The sequence below is a fragment of the Astatotilapia calliptera genome, chromosome 3 (genome assembly GCF_900246225.1).
Source record: "Astatotilapia calliptera chromosome 3, fAstCal1.2, whole genome shotgun sequence".
Lineage (NCBI taxonomy): Eukaryota > Metazoa > Chordata > Actinopteri > Cichliformes > Cichlidae > Astatotilapia > Astatotilapia calliptera.
Genome location: NC_039304.1, coordinates 5,108,546 through 5,129,034, shown reverse-complemented (window position 1 = coordinate 5,129,034; position 20,489 = coordinate 5,108,546). Strand labels below are relative to the sequence as shown.

General features: G+C 40.6%; 1 protein-coding gene across 2 annotated transcripts in view; it reads left to right on the top strand.

The window, feature by feature from the left end:
• Window positions 1-20,489, top strand: part of LOC113017208 (mitogen-activated protein kinase kinase kinase 11) — a 50,317-nt gene that overhangs the window by 13,179 nt on the left and 16,649 nt on the right. For both annotated transcript variants that reach the window (XR_003271421.1, XM_026160365.1), the window contains exons 2-5: window positions 12,649-12,829; window positions 16,263-16,411; window positions 17,403-17,578; window positions 18,794-19,040. Coding sequence is in view for 1 of the 2 variants with exons in the window: in XM_026160365.1 (XP_026016150.1) it covers window positions 12,649-12,829; window positions 16,263-16,411; window positions 17,403-17,578; window positions 18,794-19,040 (753 nt within the window). In the remaining variant the exon portion in view is untranslated. The remainder of the gene's footprint in view (window positions 1-12,648; window positions 12,830-16,262; window positions 16,412-17,402; window positions 17,579-18,793; window positions 19,041-20,489) is intronic.

The window sequence follows — 20,489 nt, the reverse complement described above, 5'->3', positions numbered from 1 at the left end:
TGCAGTTCTAAAGAATTCTTATTAGTTGCAGGGTTTCCACTTAAAATATCGTTACCTGTGTTGTCTTTGACCAGCATGATGGAATTCAACATTGCACTCAATTAGTATAGCAGTATCAGTCTGCTATAGTGCTGTTGTGAGGCACTATACAGAGCACTCCCTGTTCCTGTGATCAGAAGGCCTGTTTAGTACCATTTTTACAAGATATAAAATATCATCCCTTTAATGTGTGCAAAAACAAGTCAAGCCCAGGAATGTCTGAGAGCCCTGTGTTAACATCCGATGCGCTCTTACAAGGTCTCTTCAGATATTGGTAAGTGCGAAACAGTTACTTAATATTTCCAGGAATAAACTGCCTAGACTACTTTGTGCTTACCATTGACTTATACTGTGATGCTTGATATACTACTATGCTCTACAATGTTGAGTCACACTTCAGATTATTATATCATGAGAAATATTTTTGCAAATTCATATCATCATATAATTTTGAGGCTATGTAACCCTTTCCTAATGGTGAGTGACTAAGGCACTGAAGAATTTGTTGCCAGTATTGTAATACACCAGGTCACTGGACTTGGCAGGAACACTGGGTTAACTTCTGAAAACATTTGAGCCTTCAACACTTCAGCCCAACAGTCTCAGTCATCTGACCACCAATCTTTGCAAAAGCTCTAAAATGACCTAGCTTGCTTTAATTTTGGAGTTTTTAGCTGCGCTATACTATCTCTATCTGCAAAACAGGAAGATGGGATGAACAACACTATGCCATAGCTCTTATTGTCGCAGTGTCAACTCTGCTGGTGTCATTTTATATTCATTGTCTCATAGTAATTTTTTTAACTACTTTTAGTTCCCTTAAACAACTAAAATTTCAACAGTTTGTACTTAAAATATTAAAAGGAGATTAAACTAGCCATCAAAATATAGTTGGTAGGAAAAAAGTTCAACAACTAAACAACTAAAAGAACTTTTAGTTCCCTTAAACAACTTTTAGTTCCCTTAAACAACTAAAATTTCAACAGTTTATACTTAGAATATTAAAAGGAGATTAAACTAGCCGTCAAAATATAGTTGGTAGGAAAAAAGTTCAACAACTAAAAGAACTTTTAGTTCCCTTAAACAAAATCTTTACATTTGGGTTTTGAATTCAGTTTAAATGTGGTTCTTTAATGGCAGTTTGTGGCTTGGAAAATACTTTGGCAATGGACGTGTTTACTGTCTCCGATTGGTCGTGTGCTGTAAATGATAACAAAAAGTCCTTAAATTGTTAAATATTTTCAAAAAGGGGCTCTATAGATATGCATATCTATACTGTAGAATCCACATAATATATATATTTTTTAGCTGGCTCTGGTTCATTAATCAAATTTACCACCAGCATAATTCCTTTCCCCCACCACCACCTACATTGACCCGAAAACCTCTGGGGTCAACCTCATAACAACCCCTTATTTAAGCTTCTGATGAAATGGCTGTAATGTAGGTTAAATTTCAACACCATGGACCTCTGGATGCTTGTTAATAAGTCACTGCTTTCAGGCACTCACAGGCAGTTACCTGGCGCAGGGAATCATTTATAAACCCCCCTCATCAGCGTTAATGTGGATGCCCAGAAACAGAATACTCCCTTGTATTTGTTTTGGAGGGTGTGTTTCATACTGAAACTCTCATGATGATTCGCTTCTAGCTTATGTGCTTAAAGACATGCTTAAGAAGCCAGGCAAGATTTTGTTCTTTGCGTTCTTCTTCTTTACCCCCCAGAAAAGTGTGTGCGTGTGTGTCATTTTAATAATTAATAGCAGTTTGTCTCAGAAGTTCTTTTAGAGTTATTTTTTTGCATAGATGCATTTTGGTGCCTCCCAGACAGGTCTAGCCAGAGCCAGTGGATGATTTCCAGCATTTGTTAGAAAAGCATAAAGCAGACTTGTTAATGGGGGTTTCATTTACTCAAGCATAACACTGTTTTGTTGATCGGTTTTGTTTTCAGCACATCAGCTCTACTCTGTTGGGCTAAGTATATTAACAGCTTCCTGACTATATATATATATATATATATATATATATATATATATATATCTGTTTACTTATTTTAGCAATTTCTTTATTTGTCTGAGAGACTGGCACCATTTGCAGTCCATTTAGTAGGATTTATTTGCCCTTATTTAGAAAGTTCAGTTGCCGCTAACTAGCTAGCCCCAGACCTTTTGCAGCTTTTATTTTTCCTACTGACTGGCCTCCTGCCATTTTTTGCTGTCACAGCCAACCACAGTTTAATTTAGCTGTTTTCCCAAAGAGGATCTCCTCCTGCTGTTGGGTGAACTCACACTTCACCATTTTGGGCTTGAGCTGCTGACAGTACTCCATCTTTGAATGCTTTAGGTCCACTTCCAGAAGCTACAGCAAGCGGAGCTGCTACAGCAAGCGGAGCTACTCCAGGTTCATAGGCTGGACTGCAGAACAGAAACTGCAGTCCAATATGGTGTAATGGGTAAAATAATAATTGTATATTGCTCAGTTATTTGTCACAAAATACTTGGAACATAAAGTAGCGGCAGATAGATTTCTGGTAGCGCTACTGCTTCTACGGTGCATTGATAGATACCTAGTCTTCCCCCTTAATAGCCCATTGTGAGCCAGAAAAAACCCAACTTCTAAGTTATTTAGGCTTAGTGAATTTAAAATTTAATCTCTCAAAGATATGTTTTTACCCAGTTTTCATGAATGCAAGTTATATTTATTTAAAGATTTTAGCTAGCAGTGATATTTTTGTTCTGACAATTTATTTCTGTAATTTCAATGAATAGAAACGTTAAAAGGTTTTTAAATTCAGATGTAAAACAAGGATAAGTTTCAGTTTAGATATGAAACTACAAATTAAGCTAGCTAACTGGCTGACTCCTTCTCATGGCCTGTAGTAAAAACAGAAACATGCTAAAGGGGACGTGGCTGCCTCCCTCTGAGAAGTTACATCACCCCGCTCTCAGGGTTTGCATCTATCTATTAAGACTCTCCCTATAAAACAAGTCTAACAGGGCAAACGTCGCAAACCAACAGGTTCACCAACATTATCTTCCAACTTACTTGGATGAGTTCGCGAGGGTTGATTTTCCCCAAACTGCTGCAAACATCATCCTCCCCACCAAGGCTCTGACAGCAGTTAGGTTGTCAAACTAATCATGACTATATATAATATTTCTCTGCAGCTGAGCGTGATTTGCGTCTTACAGGAAATGGGTGATGTTTTAAGGTGCCATACAGAGTGATGGCATGAGTGCATTCTGATCAGGGAATTCAGGTTTTACTAATGACAGCCCTGTGGTGCAGTGTGTGAACCAAAAGTGCACATCAATCACAACTTTATCTTTACACATATCAAATAAGGAAGATGTGCCGCCTCAGACGGACAGCACACATTGGTTAGTTGTGGCCTAGTGTTTAAACTGCTGACGTTGCTTAACTCTCGCGCTCAGCGAGCAACTTTGAATGCACCCCTGAGCTAAGGCGAAACTCCAGTGGCATGAGCGCCAGTTTCGTCGTGAGTTGACATCTGCACTATGATTGTACCCGATCTCTCTCCCTCTCTCTCTCTCCTTTGCTCGCTGCCTGGTCAGAGCTTGCCAAACTGTCTGTCAGGCTATGGCTTCGTCCCTCAGGGGACAAAGCTCCCGTTCTTCCTGGGGAAAGCCCCCACCCTGCCGGAATTCTCCCCTCGCCTACGGGTTGCAGGGCAGGGAGGAGGGAGAGGGAGGAAGGTAGAGAGAGCACAGAGGTCGACCCGATGTCGGCATTTAAAGACCAGCACAGATAATTTTGGCCATGGAGCGATACTATGCACTCTTTCATTTGACCTTTTTGCTTTTTGTTGAAAAGAATTAGTTTTTTTGTGTTTTCCAGATTATTATTCCTTTTAAAAAAATGCACACCAAGTATGGCGCGAGTTTTCAGTCAATGCCAGCTTAGTATCCTCGGGTAATTATCAGTCCAACTCTAGCAGAAACTAACAGGGGTGAGGAATCATACCATACATAGGAACAAGTGGTGAGAGATGGAGATGTAGCTGCAGTTTGGAATTATAGGGAAGAAGATAATTAAGTGAGGTGCAGAGTGAAGAGGCAGACTTTTGGATGTGAAAGTTTATAGCCTTTGTCGCTGCATGCACTGTATGTTCAGTGTCCTTGACGAGGGCGTGAGCCTAAGCCAGACGTTGCTTTTTGTATGTCAGTACCTGCCAGTGACTGTTTAAGTCCACTTTAGCGAATTTTTCTATGCCTGCTAAACTTCCTTTTTTTCAAACGTCGCATAATACAGTTTACATTAGCAGCTGTGGTGGATCTAATGTGCTCCGTTCATAGTAGTTTTTGAAACACTTGATCCATAAAGGATAACTAATAATATCCTGTTTTGTCATTATTTGAGTGTAATAATAAAAATTCAAAAACGAACTAAATGAAACAATACTGTCAATGAAAAACAAAGTAAATTTCATAACACATTCTGCTTCATATAGCTATGGTAGACAAGTGTATTTAGCCAACCACAAACCGCAGCCTCGGTATGAGCAAGGGATCAAAACGGGGAGGAGGAAAATTATGGAGATGAGTGAAAACAAGAAAAAAGAGAAAAGGCTTGGTGGCCTTTTTTTCCAGTGAAGTTATAAATGCCCATCGAAATGATATAAATTGACCAACATTTCTTGTGTTATATAAATTTGTTGCACCTGCTTTTGTTCTATAAGGTAAAATATACCTAAAAGTTGGTGCAAGCAGGCTTTGCACCAACTTTGTAATAAAGTAATAGAGTCCAGTAGCACTCTATTGCCAGTCCTAGACACTATAACTTGTTGCAGTTTGGGTAAAATTATCAAGTTTAATACCTTTAAAAAAATAAAATAAAAATCTGAAATAATATTGCTGCATTGAATAAAAATAGATGTTTGTTTGTATACTCTGTCAATTTACTGGCCAAGAAAACTGCAACTGGTGCATCTCTACTGAAAACTGGACTACAACAAAAAGTCAAAGCATGTTTTTTGATAGGCTTGATGGTTAATCTGTGACAGCATATTAAGAGACCCTTTCCCATTAGTATTTGCCAGTAAATCTGGGGTAATGTCAGTAAATGTGAGCAGAACAAGAAGCCTTGCTTCTTAAATGCCATGTGAAGAATGTGGGGAATGTATAATAGCCCATATTTGTCCATGAGGCACCGCTGCCTTTATCAGTCAGGTAAGCACATGTTTAATCAGTGCTGGAAAGACCCCTGAAAAAAAGCCATGACTCTGGGATTCTGTTGCAGAGTTGACTCACTCCCACAGCCGCTATCATATCTAGGCCACCGCTGGTAGGAGTCATGTCTGCAACTGACACACTCTTGTTTCTGAACAACAAACAATGCTAAACAGAGTGCCGTTGCCATGGAGAACAGTCATGGTGTTTTTTGTGGTGACATTGTTGGTTTCGTGCCTCTCAATCAGGAAGACACTCTGACTGGGCAAGCCCGATCTAGTCGTGATATTTGCCGTTATCCTTTGAAGGAGAGCTGGATTTCCTGCTCTTTTTACCTCTTTGGTTCACACACCTCCTTAAAATGTGATTAATATGGGAGACAACAGGGGAGGTAGATAAAAGCACTCCCGTATCCCTCCATGTTATGATTTTAGTTCAGTACAATTTATTTGTAGACTTCCTTTCTTAATGAATTTATTGCTTCACATAGTTTTGAAGATATCAGCAGCACAATTATTATTATGTGGGTCAGTGGCTGATTTGGACACGGAGTTTAGCCACACGGTGTCCAGTAAGCAGCTGACTAGCACGCCATTTGCCGTCAGTGTGACGGTGGTGGTCAGAGGAGGATGGCCGAACAGGAGCTAAACTGTGAATGCACTCTGCCTCAGATCAGGAAGTGGAAGAAGAATGTCATGTGTACATGTGCTGAGACTTTGTTTCGTGTGTTTGTTTCTCTGTGTGGTTGCATGTGTGCACGCGTGAGTTTGAGTATAGCTGTAAGTGCAAGCACATTTATGTGCATAAGTTTTGTTTGTTTATTGTGTGTGTTATGAAACCGTCTATCACCTCTGCTCTGGTGTGTGTGTTTATTTACTTATTTATTTGTTTATTTATGTATTTTTTTTAATTTATGGCCCTGTTGGCTTTTGCAGTAAATCTCTGCAGGATTGTGATGGATTCATGCCTACTTTCCCCCCCCCTACAGAATGCCTCTGTGCTCAGACCTGTTAACATCACATAATCGATGGAATGTTTGCTAAATAACAGTCTAGAAGTTTCTACATATCGTCCATGCAGCTGCAACGTACATGCAAACTTTGGAAATGACTACTTCTTTGGCCTTCTTCTCTCCCTACTGCACAATATATAATAAATGGTGACACTGCTACTGGGAATCTAGAATGAAATGTATAGTTTATACTTTTATTTGTGTAAAGTAAAAGTCGTAACATTACTGCTAACCTGCTCCTACGTGATTTCAAGTGAATGTGACACAGAGTGAGACATCAAATTCATAAACTGTGGACGCATGAATAATCTTAAAAATTTCTTTACTTGTCATCAAAAGTTATTAATAAATGATCTGTTGCATAGATCTCGTTTCCCCCTCATTTCCATTGGATAAATGACTTCATTCCTGTGACCGCCAACTCTGAGGACTGGTGTCGTGTCAAGGGCTGATGATTGGTCCACCTGTCGTAGCGCACCCGTGGGATTTACTCTGCACCTCGGTTTGTTTGTGTGAACTAGTTCAGTGGTGTGTTTTCATGCCTTCCTTTTAATTTTTGTGTGTGTGTGTGTGTGTGTGTGTGTGTGTGTGTGTGTGTGTGTGTGTGTGTGTGTGTGTGTGTGTGTACATTTTTCTCATATTTGAATGCTTGTGTGCATCTGGGAATATTGCTAAAAATCAAATGTGGCAAATGTGTGTTAAGTGCCTGTGTGTGCATCGTTTTGCAAATGTAGTGTGTGTGTGTGTGTACACAGTTATCTATAGCTCTGCTTTCTAGCCCAGCCACTTACAGCTGTGCCCCATGTTCCTCTATCATATGATAACAATCAACAGTCAGCTACTCTCTCTCTCTGTGACACCTCTGCTCGCTCCCTCACAGCACCAACACTTCCCGCTGCTCTGTCTCACTCTGTGTCTGCAGCCATGTGACCCCTCTTAACCTCTGTTTACTAAAATAGCAATAAGCAGCCGTCGGTGGGAACTTTATTTTCCCCCCTTCAAAAAAAGCCAGATCCTTGTTAGAGCAGGCTAATAGACAGATATCAACGTCACTGCCCGGAAGTAGGGTCATGGCACAGAGATCGAGCATCCTGGTGGAAATGGGGGTGACTGACCAGGGCTTGTTTTCACTAGACGCTGACCAGCAGTAGGACAAAAGAAGTAGAGCAAGGGATCAGGGCCTGTTGCAGTAAATACCCCCACCCCTCCCTGTGGCCTGTGGAATTGACAGAAACAGTGACTCAGGCAAAGAATGGACAGAAATTGATTTTCTGCAGAAAGGTTAAATGTGCAGCAGTAGAGGCTTTTTTTTGTTTTGGCTGTTGGCTTCTTTTGCTACTTCATTGTTTGGGTCTTCGTTGTGAGGCAGAAGTCGATAATTAAGCAAAAAAGTTGGTGGTCGACATGCTTTTAAAGCCCCCCCCATTTAAAAAGCTTTCGGTCTATAAGAATATAAGGTAAAAGCCTCAACTTATCGTCTTGCTTTGCACCTACCCATCATCTTACAGACAGAATGGACAAAATAATATGCACGGCTGTGGATGGTGTCTCTATGACCAGGGAGCACAATTTGTCATGCAAGTACATTATGAAAGAACCGTGTCTCCTATTCCCTCCAATGTTCTCACACACAGAGCAGACAACACAACCTCTTGTGATGCATTCCTTTGTGACGTCAAACTTGCTGCCTCTGGGCTACGAGGCACAGCACAGGATGTCTGAACAAAAGAGACGGAGAGAGGGAGGGCGAGAGTCGGTTTTATATCTGGAAAATGATAAAAATTCATATATTTGTGGATAAAGAAAACAGAGAGAGGAGAAAATAGATTTTTCAGTGAAGTCGAGGGGAGGAAAAAAAGGGAAAGAGAGCCGAGCCTAGAGAGTCGGAAAGTGACTGCAAATAGTTGGAGTCTTACTTCCCTATAATAAGTGAAATTCTTTGCTGCTTCTCCTCCCTGAGTTTGACAGCCAGCCTTGCCCTAAGCGATGCCCACTCTGCCAGCAAAGGGGAAGAGAGGCACGGCTGCCGATCTCACTGAGACATGTGATACAGAGTCACACTGCAGCAACAGAAATCCTCAGCTTTATATTCTGCTTTCATAGAAACCTGCCTAGCGAGGCTTTCGGTGCTGCAAGATTTCCTGACACTGACTGGTTAACAAAATATAGAACTTATTGCATTTTATACTTTGACTTTGCTTAGAGTTTCACACAATCCCAGTATGAAGAGTTCTGGTAATGTGTAGGTCAAAAGCTGTGCGTTACTGAGTGTTTTACATGTTATTTTAGTTATACTCCATGCAATTATACTGCATGTTATAATTGCATTCGAATGCAATTATAAGAACCTGCCACACATTTGCTTTCTTATGATTGAGCACCTTCTTCCCTGCCTGAAGCGTAAATATACCTCAGATTCATGCATGTAGAAAATATAATATCCTCATACTGGCAATACTGAAGATATATGCTAGGGCTGGGCTACATGGTAATATCGGTGTAATATTGGGCAACGATAGGAAAATTAAATATCGCGATAGAATATGGGTGAAACGCGCAGAATGAGAAGAGCGAAAGTGGATCGTTAAATGAAACGGATGAACCAGAATTGGTTTGTAAAAATGCTGCAACTTCAGTGGTGTGGAACTGGTTTGGCTTTCATCTGTCAGATACACAACAGAGCACTATTTTTGGTAGAGCATGCTAGCGGGCCGTCGTTATTACCGTGTTTTTTGGAAAATACAGCACACTTAAAATCAATCCTTTGATTTTTCTGAAAATCGACAGTGCCCCTTATAATCCCGTGTGCCTTATGTATGAATTCTGGTTGTGTTTACTGACCTCGAAACGATTTTATGTCGTACACGACGCTTGAAAATCTGTCAAATGTTTTAGTACGACTTTGCTAAGCTACAAAACGGCACCGCTTGATGGATTGTCGGAGCATTATGGCTACCGTAGGCAGGCGCCTCGCGGAGTGATACGTACTGTGCTTCAACATAATATTACCGTGTTGTGTGTGCATAACCCCTTTTTAGGTTTTGTGGATATTATACATGGTTATGCTGAGGACATGTCGGCCAATTTCCACTGGAAATGCCTTTTGTTTAAACTGTCAGCAAGGAATTTGCATTTGCACTGTTAAAGTTTTATATAACTTTAATGCACATAAAAAAACAGCTGCTCGTTTAAGTGAAAATACATTTGTTTGTTTTTTTTGTTTTTTTTGCACTAATAAAGTTGAGGAGTTGTAAAGTATTTTGTCTAGTGTCAATTATATCATCAGTTATCGTTATCGCAAATTTTCAAATGTATATCGTGATAAATATTTATGGTCATATCGCCCTGCTCTAATATATGCACACATACACTAGTCATTATAAGCACACAGGCATTAACAATAAGGACAGTTTTTTACCAACATTGTCAGGTGTGCATAAATCTAAAGTAAAAAAGGAACTTATGTGAAACAGAGAACTAAAAGACCTTTAGACCATTACATTATGTTCATATTAAAGAAAGCCAAAGTTTCAGATAATTTATCAAACAAAGTGTCATTGAAGCAATTCACTGGACATTTTAGGCTTTAAAAATTAGAGCCCAGTGAAATGGGTGTTTTTAGGTTCTGTACAAATACCGATTGTAACAAAGTGGCCTTTTGTGGCTGGAGATGAAGGCTGAGGCAGAGTACTTTGGAAACAAGAGGTGTTTATTTGTCCACATATAATATAACTCCGTGGATAATGAATGCCAGGTCAAGCCTTCAAGCAGCAGCACAAATCGGTGTCTAATGACAAATGGCAGCCTTAAATACTCTCAGCTATTATAGGACTAAACCATTATTTACTCACAGGTGAGTTTACCTCAATTCCACCATCTATATACAACACATACTTTAATAAATAAGCATATACATTTTACCATTTTCTAATAATAATTAAGTATTTAATATTTTAACCTTACACCTTAGCATCATTATGAAAATACCTAAAACCCATGTACAGAAATTCCCCACATCGCCCAGAACCTTTAACACCAATGCTCCGATATTTTGATATGTCAGCCGATATGTATGTAGACGCAATATAAACAGGCTATATGAACAGAACTATGATAAATGCAATAAGGAACAGTAGTGCTGCCTTTATATTAAATAAATCAATGTTGGATTGACAGGAAAGTGCATTACCTAATTTACTTGAGAGGACAAAAACAGGAACCCACTGGAAGCTTCCTCTGTATCAAATTACAACTGACCAAATCAAAGATAAGATATTTTTTAATAGAGCCGAGAAATTTATCAGCGCGCCGACATTACTGACAGTCTGATATTATCGGCTGCTATTAGCTTTTTCCGAACTATCAGTATCAGCATTTGCAACAGTTGAAAAGCAAAAATTAAAAAAGTAAACCGCTTAAATTATGAGCATTAATGTTGCTCAGTTTTCCTAACAGAGGGCACGTTGCCACTTCCCTGTTGGTTGCACTCGTGTTTGGAAACACAGCAATCATCTGACCAGAGTTGGGCACAGCATAAATGAGTAAATAAATAACTACACACGATAAATGTCAGGGAAATCTGTTTATTTTTTGTGTGTCTGAAATGGGGGGAAAAAAAGATCATATTTTTAAAGCACGAAATATCGGAACAGGTCCTACGTCTGAGTATTATTTAAATTCTAAAACGTTCAATAATCTACTTTGGCTCTCTTTAATATGAACACTGTAATGCTATATGTAGCCAGTAAGGAAAAACACAAGATTACATCTTTTAAAGAGCTGTTTAGACTTATAGCTGTGGGTTCTGCTTGCTTTGAACATACTTGTAGCTCAGCAGTCAGATGGCGGTCTGCAGGCGCCAGATAAGAGGCTGGAAAAATGAGTGTCACTAATGAAAATAGAATACAGGAATAAGCTTTACTTGCAATATTGCAGTAATATTTTTTTGTTTGTGCAGTTGAGATGGGTGCACACTGTGAGCTCTTGTAATGCTCTTCTGTGTGTAAGGGCAGCAAGATGAAAGATGTTTCTTTTTTTGAGTTTGAGTTGTTGAGTTTGTGCAAATAAATATCTTGCGATGGCATTTTTAAATGCTGCGCTTCATCTAATAGGCTGAAGGAGATATTTTTTATCATTTCTTTCTGCACCTTTTAAAACTGATCCACATCAGGCAAAAGCACCAGCATAAAAGAAATGGGTGTTTGAATTGAATTGAAAATACATTTTACTGCAACTATTAAGGCCTTGCTCATTTATAAATTATTATTTTCAGAAGTCTCTGTGGGATAAGTGATTCTAACAGGGTATCGCAATATTAACCATGCATCCAGGCCCTCTATACAGTGAGTAGTGAGTGATTTCAGAAAATGTAAGTCATTCTGAATTTGGCAATAAGAAGCTGCATAAAATGCAGTAAATATAAAATAAGCCAATAATTATTTCTATAGGTAACATTTTTATTAGTTAAGTATCAAAGTGAAGTGGCTGTAGCTAACGTTAGCTGGTTATACAGAACAATTTTGTATTTTTAATGTATTTGGCTGTGTGATAACCCATTTAGTAGTTGCCCGAGGTTTAACAGTTAAAGAGGTTTGATATTGTTTACAGTGTATATCATTAACTGTTATTAAAACAGTCTATATAGTATATAATTGCTGCTCCTTTAGCTAACAGGAGCTAGCTGGCTAAATTTGAGAATAGTTATTGAGCTAGCTTAAGAAATGCGGTGGTGATTTTGCTAACAGGCTAGTTTGAGGATAAAAAATTTAATGGGGGGGATGATTAAAAACAGAAAGGCTGGAAGACTTTTAATTTGGGTATCATAATAGCTCCTAAAAGAAATACTTCTTTATTGGAGTCACCGAACACATTTGTTTTAGAAATGGTGCTTCCTCTATATATTTCCTCATGTGGCCAACATGTCGAGCCAGTTCACTGACAGCACAGCTCAGTTCAGCTGAGGGTGGAGACAGAGTCTGGCCCAGCTCCCAATCGTGCACAGGTCAGCTTGACGTGCTAACGTACTATATAGCGTATTGTGTACGCTGCCAATCACCTACCACTGCCAGTCTAACTAGGCAGAGGTTTATGTAGTTCCATCGATTGGTCAAATTGAAGCAAATTATGTTTGTCGACTTGAATTTTAGAGGCCTAAAATAAGAGGAAGAGGAAGTGAAAAAGAAACTGACAATGTGTGAATGTGCGTATTGAAGACATTGCTCAGTTTAGTGTGACGTTTTGGTTTTTTTTCCCCTGCTACTAGCAAGACAAGTGCATCTCTGCAGCGATGCATTTCAATGACTTTTAACCAAAACACATTTCTCGACTTGCATAGTAAACATTTTTATTAATTTGTCTCCCCCCCCCACCCTTTCCTTTCTACCTACCATCTACATCGTCTTCCTGAAGTTCTTCTGGCTGAGCCCATAGAAAATGAATGTATGGAGGGGTTGACGTTGAAGATTACAGACTTTGGCCTGGCAAGAGAATGGCACAAGACCACAAAGATGAGCACCGCTGGCACCTATGCCTGGATGGCGCCAGAAGTCATCAAGTCCTCCACGTTCTCCAAAGGCAGTGATGTCTGGAGGTAAGTCTGTGAATGTGTGTCCTTATAAACAGTTTGTTATTAAAAGACTGTTGTGGCCTGGGAAAAGAGATGATGTAATTCTCAACACCTTACAAGAATAGTTTTACATTTGAGCAAATATGATTCTTTCCTTTCCTGCAGACATTAAATTAACAAAAGATTGTCTGCCGCCATTGCCTTCGCCATCCAGCCTACTCACACAACAAAAAAAATTAAAAAGTGATTTATTTACTACAAAAAGTTCACCTTTTTCATACAGTGTCACAGTCTCTTCTGCATTTTGCAATCAGTCATTGTCAGGCTTGTTTCTCTAGTTTCCCTGCGCGAAACAGTGAGAGGGCAGGGAGGAGCACATCAGGGAAGGGAGTAGCTGAGGAGAGGATGGTGTTACTGGAGTTGATGACTCCCACAACTTGTTGGCCAACTTAAAGTGCAAGAAAAGCTTCTTGACAAGTGTTGTTTTGTCTAAAACTAAAGGTGAAGAGTAACACCCATCCTCCCAAAGCACCCAGTCTAGGGGAAACCACTCTCACTCATATATATGTATATATAAAGGAAGGCCTGAAGGCTATTAGCTTACCTTAGCAATAAAGGAGAACAGGATAGGGAAGCGCCCAGCCTTGCTTTGTGGAAAGTTTATAACATCCACCCACCACCATGGCTAAAGCTTATTGTTAATTAATTGGCATTGTTCCAGGCTAGCCGTTTCCGCTTTTACAGCCTTCATGCCAAGCTTAGCTAATGAATCTTCAAGCAAGCTTCAGCAAGAAATTTACTGGTAAAAGGAAAGGGAGGTATCAGGAGACTTGAGATATCTCAAAATCCTTAAAATTGTTAGCAGTTTAATCATCGGCAAGGTGACTTTACTGAAGGAGCTCATATATGTCCGTGTTTTCTATTGGTATTGTTGAAGAATTTGAAATTGGTCTTTTGAAGCTTTGTGTGTATGTAGACTTGTCGTCCAAAGGACAAAGTGATGGGTTAGAATTAGAGGGTGAAAGAACAGAGAAGTGATAGTGGGAGACTCTGTGATGAAGAGATGGAGGGACAGAGTGATGGATTGCAGCAAGGCTGCCACGACCATGTGATGGCGTCTCTTCAAAAAGCTGCTCTGTGCTTTGTTGTGGGACATGTGTGCTGCACACTGTCCCATTGTCTCCAGTATAGACGGAGAAGGAGGCCACACACCCGACCTAACCGCAGCCCTTTATCTGGGAATATCTTTGTGTGTGTGTGTGTGTGTGTGTGTGTGTGTGTGTGTGTGTGTGTGTGTGTGTCTGGCCACATCTACACAGAGTCCCTTGATTATGGCTTGTGGTTTTATAATAATGCCTTAAACAACTGTGTGATTTGTTGAGAGGGGATTTGTGATTGAAGTGCACAGTACATGAATTTGCATTTGGAATAAGGCAGCAGGGATGTTTTCACTGAGCAACAGATAAAACGATTAAAAAAAAAAAGCATGATAACTCTAATGTGCTGTGGTTTAATTGTAATCCTATAGATGTGAACTTCTACATACAGATCCTATATGAAACCAGCTCAGCAGGCAGGCAGTTTCCATAGCCTTTGTCCATCAACTGCAAACCCACACAAAGTGAAATTTCACTGCAGAATCTGGAAACCGGTGAAACGAGCAAACAGGCAGGCAGCCCCACTCTGAAGAAATGAAGGCTAATCTTTGTTTTTGTATTCTTTCTCATCTGTCCACGGCCGCTCGTCTCCAAAGCCACCATGCGCAGACGACGACCGCTTCGGGGCGAGCCGGCGAGCGGCGTTTCTGCATAGTCACAGTGTGTGGAAGTTGTAATTAAAGAACTAAATAAAAAAAGGCTGCGGCCTGCGCTCTCCACTTAGTGAGCCTGCAGTGTGTGTTCAGTCAGGTCCGGGCGAGGGCTAATTGACAGTGTGGGAGATCCAAGTCCTACGCCACACTTCATCTTCTTAGGACACAGGGCTGATCCCATTGTGTGGGCTCAAAAGTCCTGTGTGTGTGTGTGTGTCTTTGTGTACTTGTGTTTGCGCAAGTTTTGCATGCATGAGTTCACAGTGCTATGTAAGCACGTGTTTCATCAAGCAGAAATATTCCACTGCACAAAGACCTCTTGGTTCTCTGTCACCGCTGTCATAGAGAAGGTATAAAAGATAATCTTTGCTGTACAAAGCATGAATTGGAATGAAAGATGACCCGGATTTAAAAGTTATCATCTTACCTTCTTCTTACCTTCTTTCCTGAGACGTGAATTAAAACAGAATGCACTGATTTGCAAGTCATTGTATACTGAATTGGTATTGAATTCTTGAAGCTGAAACATATTTTAATCAATTATTCTTTAAATAATTTTGTTTTCTCAGAAGGTGTGTTGATTTTATCCACCGCTGGTCGAAATAGCTCAATTATACCACTTTATCCACAACACCGTTTACATGCTCCTCCCTCTTCCTGTCTACTCCAGGCTGCAGCAGGGAGTAGCTTGTCTGGGTACACGAGATTAAAATGTCTTTAATGCTGAATGTTCATATCCCACTTAGTGTAAGTCTAGCTCAACTTGTAGAACAGCTCATTTGCTCATCGGAAGAGCAGTGAAAAGTTCCCCGCCTGCTGTGTGGGTTCTCTGGTTATCTCTGCTTGCTCCTTTCTGAAGTCCATAGATGCATGTTTGATAAACTGCTGGTTCTAAATTGGCCGTAGGCAGGAATGTGTTACCCCTGAACAGGTTGTCAGTCTGCCTTTTACCTCATGAATAGACTCCAAACTCACAGCGACATTAGTTGTTTGGTCTCCTCATGTCATCACTGCGAGTAAGATTACAACATTCCTCCCCCAAAAGTCCAGCAGTTGGTTTCGTCAGTTCCCAGGCATTTACAGACTGTTGTTAAAAGAAGAGGATATGTGGCACAGTGGGAAACATGGCTCTGTCCCAACTCAAATTCAAAATAAAATCCTAAAAACTGTTTTCTTCTTAAATTAGTGTATTTTCTCTTTTCTGGGTTTATGAGATTTGCAAATCACTCCATTCTGTATTATATTTATATTTTACACACCATGTCAACTGTTTTGGAGTTGGGGTTGCACATAAATACCAGTCCATTTACACCCTAGCTGTGAGTTTTTTAATCTTCTTCTTGTTTTGATCGTTGTTCGCTATCACTGTTAAATAAATGAAATGTAGTTTGCACTAACAGCTTCCAGATAGAAAAACATCCTCACATGGCAGCTTGGGGGCAAAAAAATCATTTTCTTTCTAACACACAAGCCTAGAGGTTTTGTTTGCTGTTTAAATGCGACGGTAATTTGGTTGATATCACATAGAAATGTAAATATAAGTGGTATATGCAGCGTAAACATAATGAAGTGTTCCAACATCCTGTGTCTAATTTTGGCTCGAGCTCACTGTGTCATGCCTCGTTGTCTGGCTTGTTTCCCCTCCAGCTATGGTGTTCTGCTGTGGGAGCTGCTAACAGGAGAGGCACCCTACAGAGGGATCGATGGACTCGCTGTCGCCTATGGAGTCGCCGTCAACAAGCTCACCCTGCCCATCCCTTCCACGTGCCCCGAACCTTTTGCGCAGCTCATGTCAGGTGGTACACTCCTGCAGAAATGTAACGAAATTTTGGCGTTCGATTCAGTGGTGTGACAGGACTTTAGCGTGCCATCAGGTTGCTGTCCCGAGCACGCGTTCTTTTCCATTTCCCCAAATCCCTGCATGTTGTCAGTAACGTGGCCATTGAGAGGAAGCGTTTTATGCAGAAGCCATCTTATGCAATACATTTGTGCCCATTTATCTTCTGTTTTTTGGTTTTAAAGTAAGAAGAAATGCCACCTGGGTGCTTGCTGTCAAGCTACCAGCTGGTCCAGAAAAGTAGACACTTGGATTCCCTTTCCCTTGATGTCATTTTGTCGTTTTTTTTGTTTTTTCCTAAGTCAGGATCAGTGCACAAAACAACCAGTAGCCACCTCAGAGGATTAATTAATTATTGGATTGGTTTTTGATCTTCTTGTAATGCCTAAAGTTTAGAAGCAAATTATGCAAAAGTCCCCGCAGCAAGTTAATTAAGCATGACACTTTGAATAAGTGATCAGCTTGACTCTAAATTGTGCTCACACAAAGTGCCTGAAACATGTGTAAATAAAAGTTAGAGGCTTTGCAGGTTACTTGTTCAATATTACATGTAATAAGTGCAAAGACATACGCCTCATGTAGTTATCTGACCTAATTTTAAGTCTTTAAATCTCAGGTGACGGCATTCAGTTGGATGATGAAATTCTTCTTCTTCTTCTTTTTTTTTTTTTTCATTTTGTCTGAGGATTAAAATTAATGAATGAGGGACTTTCAGGTCCCTTGATTTTAAGAAAATGCTCAAAATATGTGAAGCTGTCCTAGAAATGAGTAAATTTGTCGTCTTATTGTCAGTTAAAGTAACCTCTGATCTTTTCCCCCAACTGTAACGTTTCTAATCGCTCTGTATTTCTGATTGGTCCATTACTTCTGGACAGCTACATATGCACGTCACTTTGGTGTAGCACCAACTGCATCCCTGTGACTCACTGTATCCCCTGTATGTGTGACAGAGTGCTGGGACCAGGACCCCCATCGCAGACCCAATTTCAGTTCCATCCTGGCCCAGCTGATGGCCTTGGAGCAGCAGGTGAAGGAAGAGATGCCGCAGGATTCGTTCCACTCCTTGCAGGAGGACTGGAAACTGGAGATCCAGGACATGTTTGATGAACTCCGGGCTAAAGAGAAGGTAAGAGGCCCTCAACTCTGAATCACTAAGCCATGCCCTTGCCAGGGCTAGCTTCTGATTTAGAAAATGTCATTTTAAATAATAACAACTTGATGGTACTGATATTAAAATGAAGTCATCCACAAAGCCCACTCCTGACATTTAACTGAACATGTTTCATTAACCACATGATCCGGGTTAATGTTCATGTTGACATTTCTGTGCAGTTTTTTCTTTTAATGTGTTTCGTTGATTTATTATGGTTCAACACACCATCAGCTGGAGATTTATTCTGGCTCTGAATTGGTCTTTTGGGGGCAGTAAGTTTGTTACTTCACTCAGTGAGTTTAAATACTTGGAGTCAACCAGCCAAAGGAATGGACACTGCAAAAGTGGGATGAAAAAGAGAGAGCAGGCAGGGTGGAGTGGGTGGAGACGAGTGTCAGCAGTGATTTGTGACAAAGGGATGGCAGCAAGAGTGAAAAAGAAGGTTTACAACGTGGTAGTGAGACCCGCTGTGGCATGTGGCACTGACAAAACGACAGGAGCGAGAGCTGGAGGTGGCTGGTTGAAGATGTTGACGATCAAGATGTTGATGACCAGAAGGGACAAGATTAGAAAGAAGTACATCAGACGGACAGCTCACGTTGAGATGGTTTGGAAATGTGCAGAGGAGAGATAGTGGATATACTCCACAATGAATGTTGAAGGGTGGAGCTGTCAGGCCTACAGTTGTTTATGACAACAGGATTATAGTGGGATTTTTGGTTTTTAAGCACAGCCTCATCATAGGTGGGCTTTTCATCCCCTCTGCTTGAGCAGATCCCACAGCTCAGGACAACCAAAGTCCTCAACAAATATTGTATGTTTCAGGGGTTTCTGGAAAAGCACCCTAACTCTAAGAGCCACAGCAGCTGAGGTGTCTTGCCAGTCTTTGTTATTCTCCCTTATTTCTGTGGCCTGGGGGTCACCGAGCCCCTCTAGCCGTGTTCTTAGCAGCACAGTATTTAACAGAGTATTTAGTGTAGTATCCCAGGAGGAGAAACCCATCAAATAAAATGTCAAAGAGCAGCTGTGAGTCATCATGCATAATAATAGCTTTCACTGCTACCAATTTTCTCAGAATTTTGTTTCATTAAACTGTAAATTTGCATAACCTCAGTCACACACACGAGACCTGCTGATATTAATTCACTTCTAAATACTTTCTTTCACTTGCCTTTCGCCCTCCATCAGGAGCTGCGATGCCGTGAAGAGGAGCTAAAGCGAGCAGCTCTGGAGCAGAAATCTCACGAAGAGTTCCTGCGGCAGCGTGAGCAACAGCTGGCCCAGTGGGAGCAGGATGTGTTCGAGCGTGAGCTCAGCCTCCTCATCCTCCACTTGAACCAGAACCAGGAGAAACCTAATGTCAAGAAGAGGAAGGGCACCTTCAAAAAGCACAAACTCAAGTCCAAGAACGGCGAGAAGATCAGCATGCCCCAAGGTGCGTCGGCTTATATCCGTCTATCCATCTTATCTACCTTTGATTTGTTCTGTCAGAGATCAGACTCGATTTCTTGGTCAGTCTCAACAAGCAAAAAATAACAACAGTCCAAAAAAACACATGCAAGAGAGCAGTGAGAAGGAAGTGAGGGAGAGTTTTTGTGGCACGACTGGTATTTTTGTAGCACGGCTCCTTGGAAAATTGCTATCAGGGCTGAACTCATGTAAAGATTGACATTTTGAAAGAGAGGCTGCAGACAGGTGCAGTTTTGCGCTATTATAAAAAAGTTTGTCATTTTTAAATCTTTTTTTCAGCAGCTCCCCTCCCCATCTAAAAATAAATAAATAATTTAAAGGTGGATCACAGGTCTGACTTGCTGATATCTACTCTGACCAGGATTCACTTTGCCCTCCTCTTTTTCTTCTCTTACTCACCTGACTGCCGTTTCTTGTCCTGAGCTATCACAAAGTCACACAGTCTGCAGCAGTTCACATCAAGTGTTTCAAAGCATGTATTTTGGGCTGAGCAAGCATGCATAAATGCGCGCTGTGTATGTGTGTGTTGTGGTTAGGCCTTTCCCAGCAGCAGCAGGGCGGTGATGTGGTGGTAGTGGTGGGGGGTTGATGAGAGGGGAGAGTGAGCCAACCACGCCTCGACACTTCCTGTCCATGGACAGACTGCTGGCTGGCCTCTCTCACTTTCTTGCTCTCACTCTGTGCCTCTCTCTCCCTCTTTCTTTTTAAGCATACCTTCCTCACCCATTTTGTCTTGTTCCTTTTCCTCTTTAGCTCCCTGGCCACTGGTTTTATTTTCCTTCTTACAGTATGTGCCTGAATCCCTTTCTCTTTTTTTCCCCTTTTCCCACCAATATTATTATTGTCTTTTTCTCCATCCTATATTAAACTTGCACTTTATACCCTGCAGTAACATATATATTGTGGGCTTTTTGGAGGGGGTTCAGTAGCTGGAACATACTTATGTGTCCTTTTTGGGATATTTTTTTCCCCACATACACACATATTCAAAAATATCTGAGAAAGTAAAGCATGGGATACTTTGTAACTGTGTTAAAACACAAAAGTAAGACATCTAAATCATAACATTTCAGAAATATACAATCTTAACATAAAATCTTCACTAAGGAAGACTCGTTAAGCTTTGCATATATGGCCTTTTAACAGATAGGCTGCCTTAGCAAGTTGAGCACTAGCAAGATTGGTGACTGATTTGCAATAATTTAGATGAATGTGAAATTTTTGGGATAGTAACAGTGTAAATAATTTGTCCTGCTTTTAACATATACACCTATCTTCCATGTCTATCGACTGCATAACAGTTACTCTGCATAAAATCACTACTTTTGCTAACTAGCTAAAGCTAGCTGCCTCATGTGCTAAATTAGCTAGCTAGTTTAACCTCTATTAGCATAGCAACATGCACTAGCAAACT